This window comes from Acipenser ruthenus, chromosome 12 (assembly GCF_902713425.1).
Source record: "Acipenser ruthenus chromosome 12, fAciRut3.2 maternal haplotype, whole genome shotgun sequence".
NCBI classification, from domain to species: domain Eukaryota; kingdom Metazoa; phylum Chordata; class Actinopteri; order Acipenseriformes; family Acipenseridae; genus Acipenser; species Acipenser ruthenus.
In genome coordinates, this window is record NC_081200.1 from 5,199,644 (window position 1) to 5,218,316 (window position 18,673).

The following is an 18,673-nucleotide window of genomic DNA, read 5'->3' on the forward strand; positions in this document are numbered from 1 at the left end:
TTAAGTATTTTAGAAAGTAAATAATAATAATAATAATAATAATAATAATAATAATAATAATAATAATGGTTTATGAAACATTTCTGTCTCTTTCCTATTAACAACAATGCTTTATAACAATAAAAGTACATATAGTTTAATTCCTACAATGTTTAGTCTTTTTTTCTACTTCTATTTTTTGTCTCGAATGTTATACTCATCAATTTACAAAGTGCGAAGAAAAACGTATATCTGCTTCATGCTGTACTCTGTTTTAACTGATGTCAGTTTCATTAAAGCAGCAGACTCTTTACCATGACCTTGTAGTTACTTCAAACATACGTTTTGTGTCTTTAGTTTTGTACAATCGTGTTTGTCTCCATTAGATTGATTACAGAATAAACATCATTATGAAAATACATTAGCGTGCAGTATAGTTTTTTTTTTTTTTGCTTGAAGAACAACCATGCATTATATTATTATTATTATTTATTTCTTAGCAGACGCCCTTATTCAGGGCGACTTACAATTGTTACAAGATATCACATTATTTTTACATACAATTACCCATTTATACAGTTGGGTTTTTACTGGAGCAATCTAGGTAAAGTACCTTGCTCTAGGGTACAGCAGCAGTGTCCTCCACCGGGGATTGAACCCACGACCCTCCGGTCAAGAGTCCAGAGCCCTAACCACTACTCCACACTGCTGCCCTACATATAGTTTATTGCCTACAGCATACCACTACAGCGCTGCTAACTGCTCCCATGTTGCCTAATATTGATGTTTTTTTATTATTATTATTATTTTGTACTTTGTTCTAGCACATCACTCACATCTGTCTATGATTAACCTCACCGCTCGTCCATTGAGTTACCGCACTGCTGGGCCAGTGCTGAACACTCGCGAGGCTTGCTTTGAAGTCTGTAAAGTGGTGATAATGCTGCTTGGGAACCGAGACTGAACAGCTTGGATTTGTTCCAAAAGTAAATAAGGAAACAGCAGAAGAGCGCTCTTTACTGAGAAAACCCCAACTCCCCTCTAAAACAAACAAACAAACAAACACAAAAACATCAAAGCGGGTAAGGATATTCAATATTTTAATTGCCATTGTTTTTTGCATTGTGATTGAGAGATTTTATGTTTTTGCCGCTTGCATATTTGTTAGAACAACAAACCATTTATGTACAGTAAGTAGAGTGCACTGGGAGAAACCGATCGTGACAGTGACAGAAAGAAGCAACTGGGTGGATGCACTGACATAACTGACCAAGTTAAACGGTATAGTTTTCAATAAATGTAATAGACCACTGACAATCTAAAACGTCTGAAGTCTATTAACAAGGCGTAAAAGTTTTTGAAGCTGAAGTGCACGGTTACATGTAGCATTCTAATAATGCAGTATGTTAACTTAAAACAAAAATAAACAAACAAATAAGAAGTTTCCTCTCCAGTAGCGTTTTGTTTTCGTTATGTGTTACACATGCTTGTGATTGTCTATTATTATTTGTATATTTCCCGGTTTCTTTAAGTCACAGAGCTAAAAGTACATTTGTTTCCTTGAAAACTGCGCTATTGAGAGATACGGTTAGAATGTATCGGGGGGTTTGCGTATGTTGTCCTTGCCATTGATTTTACATCTAGGTAGCAAGTGCAACTGCCAGTGTTGTGTGATACCCTTCCGTTCTAAAACCATGGCTGCATTGTGCTTAAGACGCTCATAGGTCCTCCACCCTGTTACACTGGATCAGGCAGTGTCAGTTAGAGCCAGTACCATCCAGTGCACAGCTGTGTATTGCCAGCAATCATGAAAATGAAAATGGAAGTAGCTGATAAGTAGTTGGCGCGACTCTTCCATTGTAAAATAAACATTTGGTTGATCATGCCTACATTATGGTGTACCAATAAACAAAACAAAACAAAAAAAACAATTTTTCTTAATTATTTTATTAATGTCTTATACATACATATATTACTTAGAAAAAAATCGGAAAGAGAACCTTTAGAATAGTTTGTTTGTAGACAATATGTTTGGGGTTTGGACACATGGAAAAGAATCTCTTTTCCAGTTTCATAGAATGACAAATTAAATACACAGTAATATTAAGGTGGACTTTCGATTTAGAATTTTTAGATACCATGGTAAAGCTTGAAGAAGGTTCAATTGAGTCTGACCTCTTTTGTAAACCTACTGACATCCACCAGTATTTCAACATGACCTATGCACATTCAATACACACTAAAAGGGCAATCCCAAAGGGTCTAGGAATAAGAATACTAAGAATATGCTCAAAAGAAAGTGACTCTGTAAAACAAAGAAATGTATTAAAAACAAATCTTAAAAAAAGAGGATGCAAAGAAAGAATTATAGAGACAGAGTTAAGAAAAGTGGATAAACTAAAAAGAGATGATCTACTAGATTATAAAAATAGAAATAAAAAGGTCAAAAGAGTCCCATTTGTAATGACTTACTCTAAACTGTTGCCTAATATTTCTAAGATAGTTTGGAAACACTTGTGGATTCTACATAATTAAAAAAAAATTGAAAACATTATTTCTTAAGGCCCCAGTTGTAGCATTCAAGAGAAGCTAATTTAGGCGATATTTTAGTTCACAGTAAATATGAAAGAATAATTGACAGAATAGGTTCTACAAATACTTGGAATAGTACATTTAAAGTGTGTAAATACATGGACAAAAGTAAAAATATAATTAAACATAAGAACAACACATATCCACTAAAAACTAATACCTACTGTAAAAATAGCAGTGTTATTTATGGAATAGCCTGTGAAAAATGTGATGAAATAAAATATGTTGGAGAGACTGGAACAACTTTATATAAAATAATTCAGAACCACCTTTAATTAGAAATAAGAAAATTAATGAACCAGTAGTACAGCACTTCACCAGTCAAGGACATGACATAAATTATGTAAAGTTTGTAGTATTAGAACAGCTAAAATTAGACATATAGAAGAATAAAAGAAAGTAAATTGATAAATAGACTGAACACGATTATGCCAGCGGGACTCAAAAGAAAAGAATGAACTAATTAACTCCAATAAATTTATAACATTTAAATAAACAAAATTAATTAAAAAATTATGCATTATGATGCGCGGGAGAGGCCAAATCAAGGTTGATCCTCAGAGACAACATTGCATGATAACATAAATATAAGTTCATATAAACTAATGTTAATTAGAATTAATACAGATTTAAAGATAGAAGTAAAAAAAATGTCACAATATATAGGACACCATTACATCATGTAAGAATAAATCATGGATTTGAATATAAACAATAACAAGTCGTTGACATGCCGTCAAAAAAGTCGACGAAACACCAATGATGGAAGGTGCCCACATGAAGACCCAGAGAAGTACCCTACTCAGCTCAGTCTAGGTGTTTGTCATGCTGATGTGCTAGGGAGACCGCACTGTGGTTGATCTCTGGAGCCAGCATCGCAGCCATTGTGTGTGCTGATGCGCCAGGGAGGCAAAATAAGCTGATCCCTGGAGCCAGAATTACACTTCAGCCATCAACACCATGCAGAAGGATATCTATCATCAGATGGAAGGAAACGCAGATGGATCACAGTAGTTTATAGCAGTGGTTCTCAAACCTTTTTGGGCCGCGCCCCCTTTCCTCTTGTCTGTGGTACTTGACGCCTCCCCCCCAACACACACACACACACACACAAAGGTAGCAGCTGGTAAAAAAAAAAAAATCCAACATGCTTGCGGCTTTTTTTTGCATGAACCAGTCACTGAGCCACCATAATAAGAGCAAACTTAACACTGCAAATTACAGTTTACCTATTGTGACCTATTTGTATATATATATATATATATATATATATATATATATATATATATATATATAATCACAGAATCAACACAGCAGCTCTTGACCCTCTATTTCAAAGTTTTAGACAGCAAAAAGTAAACAAACCAGATTATGCGCATGCATAGTGGTCTCTATGGAAAGCCATCTGGGACAAAAATGTGTTGTGCTGCTTTAGAGCGTGTCAGAATCTCATGGGACAGAAAAAAGGCAAGCACTTCATTCTGAAATGCCTCGCTTAAACAGTACCCATCTTCCTGAAAATGTTTTGTACTGATTTTTATATAGATTGTATGTGGAATATAATAAACAAGGACCAAAATGGTGAGTTTTTTCACATTCACTTTACAACACCAGTTCCACATTTGTTTATTTGAAGTGTTTAAATTTAAGTTTTGGTTTTCATTTACTTGTTCAGCTACAAAAAGGCACAAGTAAACCTCATGTTATTACTTTATGAAAACATGTGGATGGCAGCTGTTTACTGTGAAGAAACAGCAATGGCAAGTAATGGAGGAAAAAAAGAAAAATCAATCAAATGTGGTATCAATGTTATGTACTATTTATTTCGGGAATAAACAAACATTTAACTTGAACTGCCATTTGGCATCCTTTGTTTTGTAGTTAATTCACTGGGGTTAAGTACTACACAACTTATTCTTTACTCCTGGGATATTTTTCTATTTGAACGTGCTTCATATTGTAAGGTCTTGCTGTAAAATAAAGGCACACACACAGGGGCCACGGCCACGCCTCCTGTCCCTGCTGCTGTGCTGTCTCTACCTGCGTTCAGAGCAATATAATGGCTTTTATTACTTTTTGATAAACAGACGAATATCCGAACAAATATCCAAACATAAAAATCCTGTATTCGTCCCAGCATGTCCATTATATATATATATTTCAGGTTCATGAACATAAAACTGCTAAGGAGGCCTCCACTGCTGTGCCTCTGACGTGTTTCAGACATGCCATATGGCATTTTGTTTGGGTCATTATCTTCTAGAAATGTATGGATGTGTAGTTTCATTATGTGTAGAGTCATTATGATTTAAGTAATGGCTGTACCAGTAGCCTGTAGTATATCTGTATTTTAAGAAATACTTTTTTTTTTATATCATTTTCATCATTTACATTTGAAAAGAAAGTACTCCAACTATAAATCTTATGATACAGTATTTATTTATACAGTAAATAACCTAGCACACTGCATACTAGTATAGTACAAGTTGATAGCAGAGTTTTAGGAAACAATGTTGAGTTGTTACCTTTTGTTAGCCAAGCATAGTAGTTGGAAATATACAAGCTTTTAAGACCACATACTGTAGATCCTTTCATCAAGTAAAAATAGATTTGAAAAGAAATATATTACTTTAAAAAAAAAAAAAAGAATTCGACAAAATGGAACATAGTTGAATACACGCAGTTCTGAGCAAAAAGGTTCTGCTGCCACAGTGTCAAAGTATTTTCTTCAGATTTCCAGGGAATTCCAGTATAAATGGACTATTTCAATGCCACACTGTTTTAAACCTCTGGACATATCAGTTGTACAAATCATATCTGTTTTTCTTCATGTTAACAAACCATCCAATCTGATATGACACCCCACCTTTGGTTATGCCCCAAGTTGTGTTTTATTTTAGTTCACTAGCCCCAAATTGAAACGTCTCTTCTCTTTCATCAACAGGCAAACACAATTTGTCTGTCCCGTACTTCTCAATAATGTAAGGCCCAGCAGCAATTGACTCAAGGGGTTTGCAGTTAGTTAATTTCTGTATGCATATCCCGTCCAGCAGGAACTACAGGGCCAAGTGGAAATGTCTTTCCTCGAAAGACAATTCTCTCTAATCAAGCACGATTTAATAAACTATCCAAACAAGCATTTTGCCAGGTTTCGAAATGTGAGGATCACATCTATGACATTCTGAATTCCCCCTGCAAACAATATAACTGATATAATATATGGGAGAAAAAAAGATGAAAACATTATGCAAATGTGTTTATAATGTAGGCATATCCCAGTATTTTTGATCCCCTGTAGAAGATAAATATATTTTCATGGTCCTCATTCAAAAAATGATGGGCTGATTGTCTGTTGGTCTGCCTGTTTGTCTTTTACATATTACATGGTGCACCAATATTCATCAAACTTTTATTATACACTCCTACCCTCCTGTAGATGCTGCGGATTGCATTTGACTATAGTCCCACAAACTTGCTTTTATACAAATATTTTTTGCTTTTTAATTACTGTGCTATTACGCAATTATAAGGGGATAATTACTTCTATAATTTCCATAAGGTGTTTTAATCATAGTAATTTCCTTAAGGTGTTTTAATCATAGTAATTTCTACTGTTTAATGTTGTTTAGTGTCCTGAAGATCTTAATGTGTTTACTTCCTCTTCTAGGATTGTGCAGAAGACAATATGCCAGTCAATTTCACCTTTCTCATTACTTGCCTTGTGGCATTTGATCTGATCTGGGATTCACAAGGTCAAGATGAGTCCATTATCTTGACTGGAAAGGGAAAAGTCAAAGGAAAACAGTTGTCCATTCTGTCAGGATATGTCACTGCATTCTTGGGAATCCCCTATGGGGAACCTCCCATTGGAGATCTGAGGTTCAAGAGTCCAGTGCCCCGCAAACCATGGACAGGAACCTGGGATGCAACAAAATATTCATCCAGTTGCTACCAATATGTTGACAAGGCTTTCCCGGGATTTCCTGGAGCTGAAATGTGGAATCCCAACACCAAACTTAGCGAAGATTGTCTGTATCTAAATGTGTGGGTTCCATCACCTAAACCCCAAAACGCAGCTGTTATGGTTTGGATATATGGTGGAGGTTTTTTAACTGGAACATCTTCCTTAGATGTGTATGATGGCAAGTATTTGGCTTTTGTTGAGAATATTATAGTAGTTTCAATGAATTACAGGGTTGGACCACTCGGTTTTTTTGCTTTGCCTCGGCTTTGCAAGGAAGCTCCTGGAAATGCAGGCTTGTTTGACCAGAGACTGGCGCTTCAGTGGGTCCATGATAATATAGCAGCTTTTGGAGGAAACCCAAAAAGTGTGACACTGTTTGGAGAGAGTGCAGGTGGAGTTTCTGTAAACTATCATATACTCTCTCCTGGAAGCCACCCTTTATTTACAAGAGCAATCATGGAAAGTGGTACCAGCAATGTTCCCCAGGTTGTAGCATCGGAATTTGTCGCAAGGAATAGATCTTTGACTTTGGCTTCACTCCTAGGATGTCCGATTAGTAATAACATAGAGGTAGTCAATTGTCTTCGCAGCAAGCATCCACAGGAGCTAGTTGACAAGCAGTTTAATGTAGTAAGTGACAATTTACTTATAGCAATTTTTGTGCCCACGGTAGACGGGGATTTCCTCACTGATTTGCCAGAAGTTCTAATTCAATTGGGGCAGTCAAAAAAAACTCAGATTTTACTTGGAGTGAACAAGAATGAGGGAACATATTTTCTACAATACGGTTATCCAGGCTTTAGCATACATAATGAAAGTCTTATTACCAGACAACAGTTTATTTCAAATTTGATACTGAGTCTTCCGCATGTAAGTGAAATAGGACTAGAAGCAGTAGCTTTCCAGTACACAGATTGGATGGATGAGTATAACCCAAAGAAGAACCGCGATGCCTTGGATGATGTTTTTGGGGATTATTGTTTCAAATGTCCATTATTACAGTTCACGCAAAAATGGGTGGACAATGGAAACAATGCTTTTTTGTACTTGTTCGACCACCGCTCTTCCAGAAATCCTTGGCCAGAATGGATGGGAGTAATGCATGGGTATGAAATAGAATTTGTGTTTGGATTGCCCTTGAACAAAAGTTTAGGTTACACTGAGAACGAAGAAGCTCTAAGCAGAACAATCATGCACTACTGGGCAAACTTTGCTAAAACTGGGTAAGGAATTTATTAAATTAATCATTCCTCATGTAAATGTATGTTCTACCCTCAGACTAAAATATCTGCCATACAGTATTACGTCACTAATATGACAGTAGTAGTCCTAGGGTATAGTTAAAAAATCAAACAAACATTTCAGCTTGATATTGCCTGAAATTAGAAGAGGGAGTTCCAGTTCATGTTAATGGAAGACATTGTGGCTGTGTAGCTAAATCATGTGACTGTATTGCATTGTGTGTTGACAGGAATCCTAACACACAGGGAAGGAAATGGCCAGCATTTACCAAAAAAGATCAAGAATACATAACTTTAAATACAGAACCACCAAGAATCTACAGAAAGATGCTTGCCCAGAAGTGCCAGTTTTGGAACAGTTTTCTACCTAAACTTCTTCATGTAACAGGTAATTATATACACTACAAAACACATATAATTTGTCTGGAATCTTTTGGTGTGATTATTGTAATACATTATTCAAAGATTGACATCAATTTTTTGTTTGTGTGTTTAAAAGGTAGCACATTTTTTATGTGTTTCTAAAACTAAGCAAAAGGGATCTGCGTGCTTGGCAGTAATTAAGAATTTGGGATTTTAAATGCATAGACAAATAAAATACTTCTTAATGATTTGATTATAATCATTATCCAAAGTGGGTCGTCTGTCTTATCTTCGTTCGTTACTGATTTACACATTTATTTTCTTATCTACTGCAATTTGTTTCTTGCTACCTTCAGTCTCACAAAAAAAGTCATCCTATCAAGCATATTTTGAGGGCAACGTTCTTAATGCATCGCATAGCCAATGTACCCTGTCCTGTCTCGCAACTTCTTCATGTTAACAATTTCCTTTAAATTGTATCAGGTTAATAGAAAGTTACATCTGTTTTTTTTTTTTGTTTTTTTTTTAAGACCTTTGCATCAAGGTCCTGATATTATTATTAATTATAATAAAAAAGAAGACGAGAAGGAACGGGATTAAAACAACTGGAAAACTTTTGTAACTCAGAACTTACTAACATACTAAATTATTTAACTTTTCATGTTGTTCTGTTTTTACAGAGAACATCAATGAAGTAGAACAGCAGTGGAAGTTAGAATTCCACAAGTGGAACTCCTATATGCTGGACTGGAAGGATGAATTCAATAAAAAAAAAGAAATGTGTGCAGGTCCCTAACTACTAACTACCAAATACAGGAATGGAAATAAGACTCTTATTGCACAGCAGTTTCACCCATTCAGTGTTTTAAAATGTGCTTGGTTAGCCACACTGTATAGGTAAAAGATTCAGGTGTGTTTTATTAAACTCATCATAAAACTAGGAATGGATCAAACTGTTACATGATGGCAGTCTTATTGCCATCCCTGCAAATACACTTAACAAAAAAATTAATGTAACGCACATAAGTATTTTAAAGTACAAAATGTGTGATACTTTGTATTACCATAAAACTGACTTAGAATCCAAATAATGACACATGTTGCAAAGTAACTTGTTTTACACATCAGAACACTAATTTGAAATTTGAAAGTTTTAATAACAAATATATAAATATACTGCAATACGAGTAATAATACATGAAATAGGTTATATCATGCTGAATTATCTTGAACCAATATTTTCATTAAATGGACTGTACGTGGGGGCTCCCGAGTGGCGCATCCGGTAAAGGTTCTCCACGTGGAGTGCAGGATGTGCTCTATAGCCTGGACGTCGCTGGTTCGAGTCCAGGCTATTCCACAGCCGACCGTGGACGGGAGCTCCCAGGGGGCGGCGCACAATTGGCCGAGCGTCGCCCGGGAGGAGGGAGGGTTAGGTCAGCCAGGGTGTCCTCGACTCACCGCGCACCAGCGACCCCTGTAGTCTGGCCGGGCACCTGCGGGCTTGCCTGTAAGCTGCCCGAGAGCTGCGTTGTCCTCAGATGCTGTAGCTCTTGGGTGGCTGCATGGCGAGTCCACAGTGTGAAAAAAAGCAGTCGGCTGACGGCACACGCTTCGGAGGACAGTGTGTGTTCGTCTTCGCCCTTTCGAGTCAGAGCAGGGGTGGTAGCGGTGAACTGAGCTTAAAATAAATAATTGGCCATTCTAAATTGGGAGAAAATAATAAAAATAATTGGCAACGACTACATTTGTAAATGTACGTTATCCACATTGCTTTCTTGTTATCCTCGGCAACTGGGATACAGTGGCAGTCGGACTGACCCTTTTGAGATGCATGAAAACTGCTTACCCAATGGAGATGGATCATGGGGGGGCATATTTTCAAAGCTTTATATCCAGTCCTAATTAGGAAGAACAGATAAAGCTTTATATACAGACGTGCTCAAATTTGTTGGTACCCCTCCTCATGTAGGCTGATTTAAACACTGATACGATTAGATAAACTGGAGCTTGTTTTGTTTGAAAAACATTCATATGATGTTGTAGTATTGGTCTACTAATCTACAGCTTGGTTACTATGAGGATTTCTAGGGTATATGTATAGAAATTGCCTTTCTTGTGGATACTAATCTCTGGTTACCATGCAGTATTATTATTATTTTATTATTGATTTCTTAGCAGACGCCCTTATCCAGGGCGACTTACAGTTGTTACAAGATATCATATTTATTTTTACATACAATTACCCATTTATACAGTTGGGTTTTTACTCGAGCAATCTAGGTAAAGTACCTTGCGCAAGGGTACAGCAGCAGCGTCCTCCACCTGGGATTGAACCCATGACCCTCTGGTCAAGAGTCCAGAGCCCTAACCACTACCCCACACTGCTGCCTACTACATACTGCAGTATGTACAGTAAGAGGACAATCTCAAGGATCCCAACCCACTGACAGCCCAATAGCGATGCAACTGGCCTGATCTTAAAGGAACAGAATAATATATACATTGAGTTAAAAATAAATCCTAATTCTTCTTCTTTGTGTGTGACAATTGCAGAGCATAGCAGTTAGTCAATCTAGTCTTGCATAATTTGCTAAGAAAAGAAAGCAGCTCATTAATAATGTCTGGTGGTGGCTCTGCAGTGCCTACTACATTGCGCCATTTCCATCTGCTGTCATGAATGAATGGAAAGTGATTTGAAATGAGATCCTTTTTTCATCAGTAGCAGAACAAAATGAGGATGGCAGGCTGGCAGAAAGCAATGTTAAATTACTCTGGCATACATGTAGTGAGTGCCCATGTGCTGTCGCCACATAGGAAGGCTTGAGTTTTACATAAGCGTACTTTAACTCTTGCAGACAGTAGATAGGAAGTTTGCCCTATTTTAACATCTGAACAGTACAAGATGGATCAATGTAGCCTTGCATCTAATAAATTGCAATAATGAGCTGTTTTGTCCTCATATTCATCGTTATATATCAGGAGAAAAATAAATACATATTTTGCATTTATATTAACAGGCACTGAATCCTGGACCCAGGTGTCATTCTGTAGAGTGGCTTTATTTCACTCTGGGTTTAATAATGGCGCAATCAATCTTTTTTGAATTCACTAAAGTTGAATACCATGGCCCACCCAGGCCCACCCTTGGCTACGCCCCTGGCTACACTATTGCAAGCCACCATTAGAAATGAAGCAGGAGCCTATACCTCTAGTGTATCTATAGCTGTTCAAGCTGCACCTCATCTATTTATTAATTACACATATAGCTGGTGTGATTATAAATGGCACATTTCATGTTCAGTTCTATTTAATTCAGTACAGGCTGTTAAAGCATTGGGACAGTACTGTATACACACAACCTTTGCAGCTAGAAGGTCACTATAGGACATTGTATTGGGAACTGCTGGAAAGGTACTCCAGCATATTTAATATACTGTAGAAGTAATGACTGGGAATCAGACCCCAGTCTCCTGGGTCAGAAATAAACATGCATTCCATTGTACCAAAAAGCCATCTGTATTTGTAGAGCAGGCAGATGTACATTCCCTTATCGATGTCCAATTGCCAACCAATGATAAAGACGTAACACAGTCCTTGTTTACAAGGCATTTACCACCATTTTATTCTTCTTTTGGTTTTAAGAAAACAAAACGTCAGTGTAAAAGACTTCAGCCAGCTCAATATAAGGGTTTATTCATGTATTCGTCTGCAGTACTATGCACCAGCTATAGGTTTTGGTTTCAATCATAGCTACACATTAGCATAGAAGTCAGAGACCAACTTATTGGGCATCTTACAGTAAAATAAAATGTATAGACTGATTTGGCAATATAGGATAAATACCTCCTTGCTAGTTTTACCAAACAAATGGTGCAAACTTAGCACAGTGGTAAATACTTTAACAATACATCTCATTCTGTGGGAACTTACAACAATTCTGAAAAATAATTACAACTAATGACCATCATCTGTGTTTTCATTCATTGCTGGCCAGTGTAAGGATTCTGGGACCCTAAATAGAGCTATGAATATAATATAGGGGAAGAAATGGAGTATGAACCACACTCTTTTTGGTTTATAAGACACACATTGTTCCAATTGTGGCTCTGATGTTGCAGTGCAAAGAAAAATAAAACCAAACCAATTGAGTGGTCTTATCTCTGGTCAGAATGCGTCCCCTTGTGATTAAGATTACCATTCTTTGTATACAAGAGAGGACTGATTTTACTGTTATCATGTCAGGCTACAAACGAACATGTCTAAACTACCTTCCCAGATCAGCACTATTAAGGAATTTACAGGGTAAAGTGGAGTGCTGTTGAAATATATTAACATAAGAAAGTTTACAAACGAGAGGAGGCCATTCGGCCCATCTTGCTCGTTTTCGCTCTTCTTTGCACTCTTTCTAGAGCAGCAATATCCTTTTTATAGAGGTGACCAGAACTGAACACAATATTTTAGATGAGGTCTTACTAATGCATTTTAAAGTTTTAACATTACTTCCCTTGATTTAAATTCAACACTTTTCACGATATATCCGAGCATCTTGTTGGCCTTTTTTATAGCTTCCCCACATTGTCTAAATGAAGACATTTCTGAGTCAACATAAACTCCTAAGTCTTTTTCATAGATTCCTTCTTCAATTTCAGTATCTCCCATATATTGCCTGCATGCAGTACTTTACACTTTTCTCTATTAAATGTCATTTGCCATGTGTCTGCCCAGTTATGAATGCTGTCTAGATCATTTTGAATAACCTTTGCTGCTACAACAGTGTTTGCCACTCCTCCTATTTTTGTGTTGTCTGCAAATTTAACGAGTTTGCTTACTATACCTGAATCTAAGTCATTAATGTAGAATAGGAATAGCAGAGGACCTACTACTGATCCCTGTGGTATTGCACTGGTTACCTCGCTCCATTTTGAGGTTTCTCCTCTAATCAGTACTTTCTGTTTTGTACATGTTAACCACTCCCTAATCCGTGTGCATGCATTTCCTTGAATCGCTACTGCGTTCAGTTTGAGAATTAATCTTTTATGCAGGACTTTGTCAAAAGTTTTCTGGAAATCTAAATAAACCATATCATATGCTTTGCCGTTATCCATTGTCGATGTTGCATCCTCAAAAAAGTCAAGCAGGTTAGTTAGACATGATATCCCTTTCCTAAAATCCTGCTGACTGCCTCCCAGGATACTGTTACCATATAGAATGCACTGTTGACAGTGGATTCTGTCACAATAATGTATTTTTTTTATTCCAAAAACTAGCTGTAAAACTAGATGTACACAGTTTCAGGGGAATATGAAAACAAACAAACAAAAAAAAAAACGTCCACATGGGAATTGTTTGCCCTTGCTTTGGTAAATGCCAATCTAATATTGAGCAAAGAAAGAATTAATCAAGAAGATGCTAAAAATACATCATCTTCACAGTCTTTATTAGTTTTCCCAGAGAGTGTGCAACCAGTTGCTTTTCATTTCAGATAGTAAAACATTAAACATTAAAAAATATAGAAAATTGTAAAAAAAAAAATTTAAATAATAATAATAATAATATACTCAATATTTACAGTTATGTCATATGCAGGTTGTCAATGCATCCAGTAATAAAGGCTCTGGGAACATATACAGTTTAAATAACATCTGTTGAATTAAAAATATGTCAATCAACCCAGCTGGGGACTGAACCTCAATTTTACTATCTGAGTTACTTCAAATTTAGGATTAAGTTAAAGGCTTGGGTTCGAGTTATATATTAAGTATAGGGTTAGATGTACGTGTATATGTTTCTGCAGCATTACTCCCTGGAGGAGTCTTATGCATTGTGATGCCTATACTGTACTGTATGTCATACAGTATAGTATTTCCAGTAAGTGTGTATTGATTTCTTATTTTTCTTGTTGCATATAAACACTAGTACCTATGTATGGTTGAAAAATGTTTGTCAACATAAATATAGTATCCTGTAAACATTTGTATTATTCAGTCACAATGTAATAACTATACTATCCATCTTAAGATTGTAGCAGTTTCTAAGCACTATATCTGTAATATTTACAACAAAGAACAGGTTCCATGTTGATTTTAACCTTACAATGTGCGCCTCACACACTGTTAATTGTACAAAACTAAAAAAAAAACAATGAAATGTAATAACAACCAAATATTCAGACACTAAAACCTCTGGTCAATATTGTTTGAAATGTTTCTTTGTTTATTCATGTTTATGCATGTGCCTTACAAATTAATAAAAAATAAATAAATAAACTACAAGAAAAACTGAGTGTGCATCATGCATAGTCACAAACCCATCCTTAATCTCAGCCTTTTTCAGCAGGTGAGACATTTACATCCATTATCTACACTGCTTAGCTTTAGGAATGTAATTCCTTTGAAGTGCTCTTTTTCCCAAGAAGTCCTTCAGATAGATGGACAATCCATGACATCAGCAGAGAGAAATAAGCTGTTAATAATAACCTATTATTATGAGTTGATATAATTTCTGATTTTTAATACAAAGTTTCTGGTGCTGTGGAGCATCTGAGTGCACTCCATTTCTTAATCTTAATCATCTTAAATGTGTTGATGCATCAGAAATGTAATCACCAATATTCAATAGAGCTGAAGACACTGTAGGCCCAGACAACTGTAAAACTAGCTAACAGTGATCCAAGTAAGTAACACTTAGCCATGCAAAATAATAACCAGATGTTCAGGAAATTCTTTTGTTATGGTGTGACAGAATTTTAAGTATTATCTTATTGATTTTCACCGACTCTAAACCTATAATTCAATTCAAAAGCAGTCAGCTGAAATAAATCTATTTTAATTGTATTTTTAGTGGTCTCAATCAAATTACATATCACTATTAAGGTCATACTATATGTACTCTGTTGTACACTGGGGAAAAAAACAGCTTCTACATCTGTATCAGTGACCTTTAAGAACACTTAAATAATAAAACATGCTCTCCTCAAATCTTTTAACTATCCTAATATGAATCATAACTCCACTAACATGCATGTACTGGAACATTATCTAAATATGAAAGTAAAACATTAAGGTGATTTTTTTTTTTTTTTTACTGACAAATGATTTAATCTACCACTGAAGGTCAAAGGAAAATAGATAATGACTGGATTGCATGGACTGTTTAATAGGGACACTATTAGCATTAGGGGAGCTTCTATGATTGGGATAACGTTTTAAATGACAGAATGCAGCATTTCCACAAATTATGGAAAGAAAAGTTAACCAAGTTACCATGTAAACATTTTAAAACATTCTTCTTGTTAAAATGGGAAGTTTTCTGTAAATATAGTAGTTGAGCCAGGAGTGAGCAAGGTTACAATGGCTGTCTGACTGCATTGTGAATCCAATAACTAGCTCCTGCTGTTTTCTACAATAAATCAGAGAGCCTAGTCCCGAGAAGTTAACAGAGACTCACCTTCTTGAACTAGTGCACTGATGCATTTGCTGTTGCAAACAACATACTGAAGACAGGTGACGGAATATGCATTGTAATGAAGCAGTAATGTCAAGGTTTAATTCTTGCCTGACACTTTTAGATCTTTACCAATTTTTGGTATTAAAGGGGACAGCCTATCTATATGTCTTCACCACAAGAGGACTTGCTTATGTCATGGATCTGATACAGAGTTAGTTACACGTCAGTGACTAATGTGTTTGTCTTCAGATTTTTTAACATAGCATTGGTGAGTGGGAATTAATTCGACTTCTGCAGAATGATAGCAACATCAGAAATCAAGGGCTGCAGAAACCTGAAGTCTGTCTAAATGTACAATGAATCTGTGACCTTACTATGTTCTAGACCAGGAGTCCCAGATTCCTGTCTCAAAGCCAAAGACGCAGTTGCTTCATGAAATGACAAATCTTACTCTTCATTTGCATCCTAAAAGAAACTAGAAAAGATGTATGGAAATGTTACAGTCTTTTTCACCAGGTTCAGCTCAGCACTCTGTGCACATCTTTGTTGGTTTTACAGTAAATACAATGCAGGGTAGAGTAATTATGACCTTTCAGTAAGATAAAAAATCACCTGTTCTAGCCACTGTTAAGTTGAAACTCTAATATTGAGAGATATACTGTTTTCAGTGTAATTTGGATATTTTGTTTTCATTATGACTGGGCCACCTAATGCGGGGCCACCTAATGTTACCTTAGATAAGGTCATCCAAGAAACAAACGTTAGTGTCCGATGGCCCCATTCAATTTAACCTTTAGCTTGGAAAAGACATTTTAGGGGGAACAAAGATCAATAAAATAATGATCCAAATTTGCTATGAAATTTGCTTTTTGAAAGGTGTAATATTATTTTGCATTTACTGATCTGTTGAATAAAGCCAACCTTAATTAGAAACCTGAGGTCTACGTTTACCACGTATATTTTGCTGCCAGCTAAAATGTTTATTTTAAACTCCTTGGATTAAGAGCCTCACTTTCTTCTTAAGCTCTGACAAGCAGGGTCATTAATCATGCTCTAAAAGGGATGCTTTCCTATTAAGTGTTTGCATTGACGAAGGACTCTTGATCTCCATATGCTTACAGTATTACCCTCTAGACCCCCACCGAAATAGACTGCACTGGGATTCGTGTTCTGCCCAGACCTAAAAATGAGTGCTGATTTAAAACTGAGAATGGCAGGCCTATTGTTTTTATTGGCTGGAAACAAAAAGCTGCAGCAGTTGGCTTTGGTCATATCTTGTTTTAAAAGCCACGATTCTGTTTAAAAAAAAAAAAAAGAGAGCATCAGGCCCACTGGCACTTTGAAATGAGGGGTGTTTAAACTGAGCTACAGGTCTGAATCTCTACTAAAACACACATTTCAGGAAAAGGGATAATGACAGTGCAAGCCAGATGACATTTAACAATATCTAGAATGATTGAAAGAAAAACCATTAACAGCACCCAAAATTGCACAGATGATTGATTGTCAGGCATTTTGTATTGTAAAAGAACATGCTTCACAAGACAGATGGAATGCCTGGAGCAGATTTCTAATTTATTTATTTATTTATTTTTAGCTGCAGTGTTCAAGGTCTTTTATGGTTTCCTTTCAGCTTAAAACTTTTGACAAATGCTGTTATACTAAGGCCCAGAAAGGTATACATGATCATAACATACCGTCATAGTTTAAAGATGTGTTACAAACTAGCAATAATAATCTATAAATGTGCTATAAAGGATGGTATAAACAATATTAGATAATTAAGCAATACAGGGTAACATGTAACTAAGGTATTAATAAGGGATGAAGTGTTTGCAAAAAATAGAAAATCATCTAGGGGCCTTTAAGCTTTAATTCTGTAAACTAAAATGCTCTAAATCAGGCCTGCTTTATATCAATAGATCCCAGCTTTTGCCACTGGACAATGCTAGTACTACTCCTGAGGTCAGACTTGGTTCAGATTTAAAATGTAACTTGGCCCAGATTCTTTGTTTACGGAGGTTGATATATTTAGCTTGATTTTAACAGCTTATGTAAACTACACAGTTCTGCCAAAGCAGTGTTTCTTAGCTGTTGCAGCTGTTGTTCCCAATGTGTATGTGTGTACAGTGGTGTTATATTTATATTTATTGGGCACAATTTAATCCTGGTTGTGCCTGTTTCCCATTCCTCCAATTGGTATACAAAATGTATATATATAGTAGCAATCTTGGTTCCCGCAGGCAGGCGCATCACACAGGGCGAGGCAATCCAGACACAGGCGGAGGGTGGGTGTGAACCCGGGACCTCTTGCACTAAAGCATAGCGCCGATACCGCTGTACAAAACAGCCAGCTCCCTTGCAAGGAGCGTATATCGGGCTTATGTCTTTGTGTGTGAGTACGTCACCTACCAGCCCTACTGCTGCCTTCCCCCGTGCACGCTACAATATATATATATACAGACGTGCTCAAATTTGTTGGTACCCTTACAGCTCATTGAAATAATGCTTCATTCCTCCTGAAAAGTTATGAAATTAAAAGCTATTTTATCATGTATACTTGCATGCCTTTGGTATGTCATAGAATAAAGCAAAGAAGCTGTGAAAAGAGATGAATTATTGCTTATTCTACAAAGATATTCTAAAATGGCCTGGACACATTTGTTGGTACCCCTTAGAAAAGATCATAAATAATTGGATTATAGTGATATTTCAAACTAAATAGTTTCTTTAATTAGTATCACACATGTCTCCAATCTTGTAATCAGTCATTCAGCCTATTTAAATGGAGAAAAGTAGTCACTGTGCTGTTTGGTATCATTGTGTACACCACACTGAACATGGACCAGAGAAAGCAAAGGAGAGAGTTGTCTGAGGAGATCAGAAAGAAAATAATAGACAAGCATGGTCAAGGTAAAGGCTACAAGACCATCTCCAAGCAGCTTGATGTTCCTGTGACTACAGTTGCAAATATTATTAAGAAGTTTAAGGTCCATGGAACTGTAGCCAACCTCCCTGGGCGCGGCCGCAAGAGGAAAATCGACCCCAGAGTGAACAGAAGGATAGTGCGAATGGTAGAAAAAGA

General features: G+C 36.4%; 1 protein-coding gene across 1 annotated transcript; it reads left to right on the top strand.

Annotated features, from left to right (window-relative positions):
* Positions 1–864: 864 nt before the first annotated feature.
* On the top strand, positions 865–16,940 carry LOC117416907 (cholinesterase-like). The gene is made up of 4 exons (XM_034028386.2): positions 865–1,061; positions 6,239–7,758; positions 8,007–8,164; positions 8,820–16,940. Exons 2-4 carry the CDS (start codon positions 6,257–6,259, stop codon positions 8,933–8,935), a joined length of 1,776 nt encoding a protein of 591 aa, XP_033884277.1. The 5' UTR covers positions 865–1,061; positions 6,239–6,256; the 3' UTR covers positions 8,936–16,940.
* Positions 16,941–18,673: the final 1,733 nt, after the last annotated feature.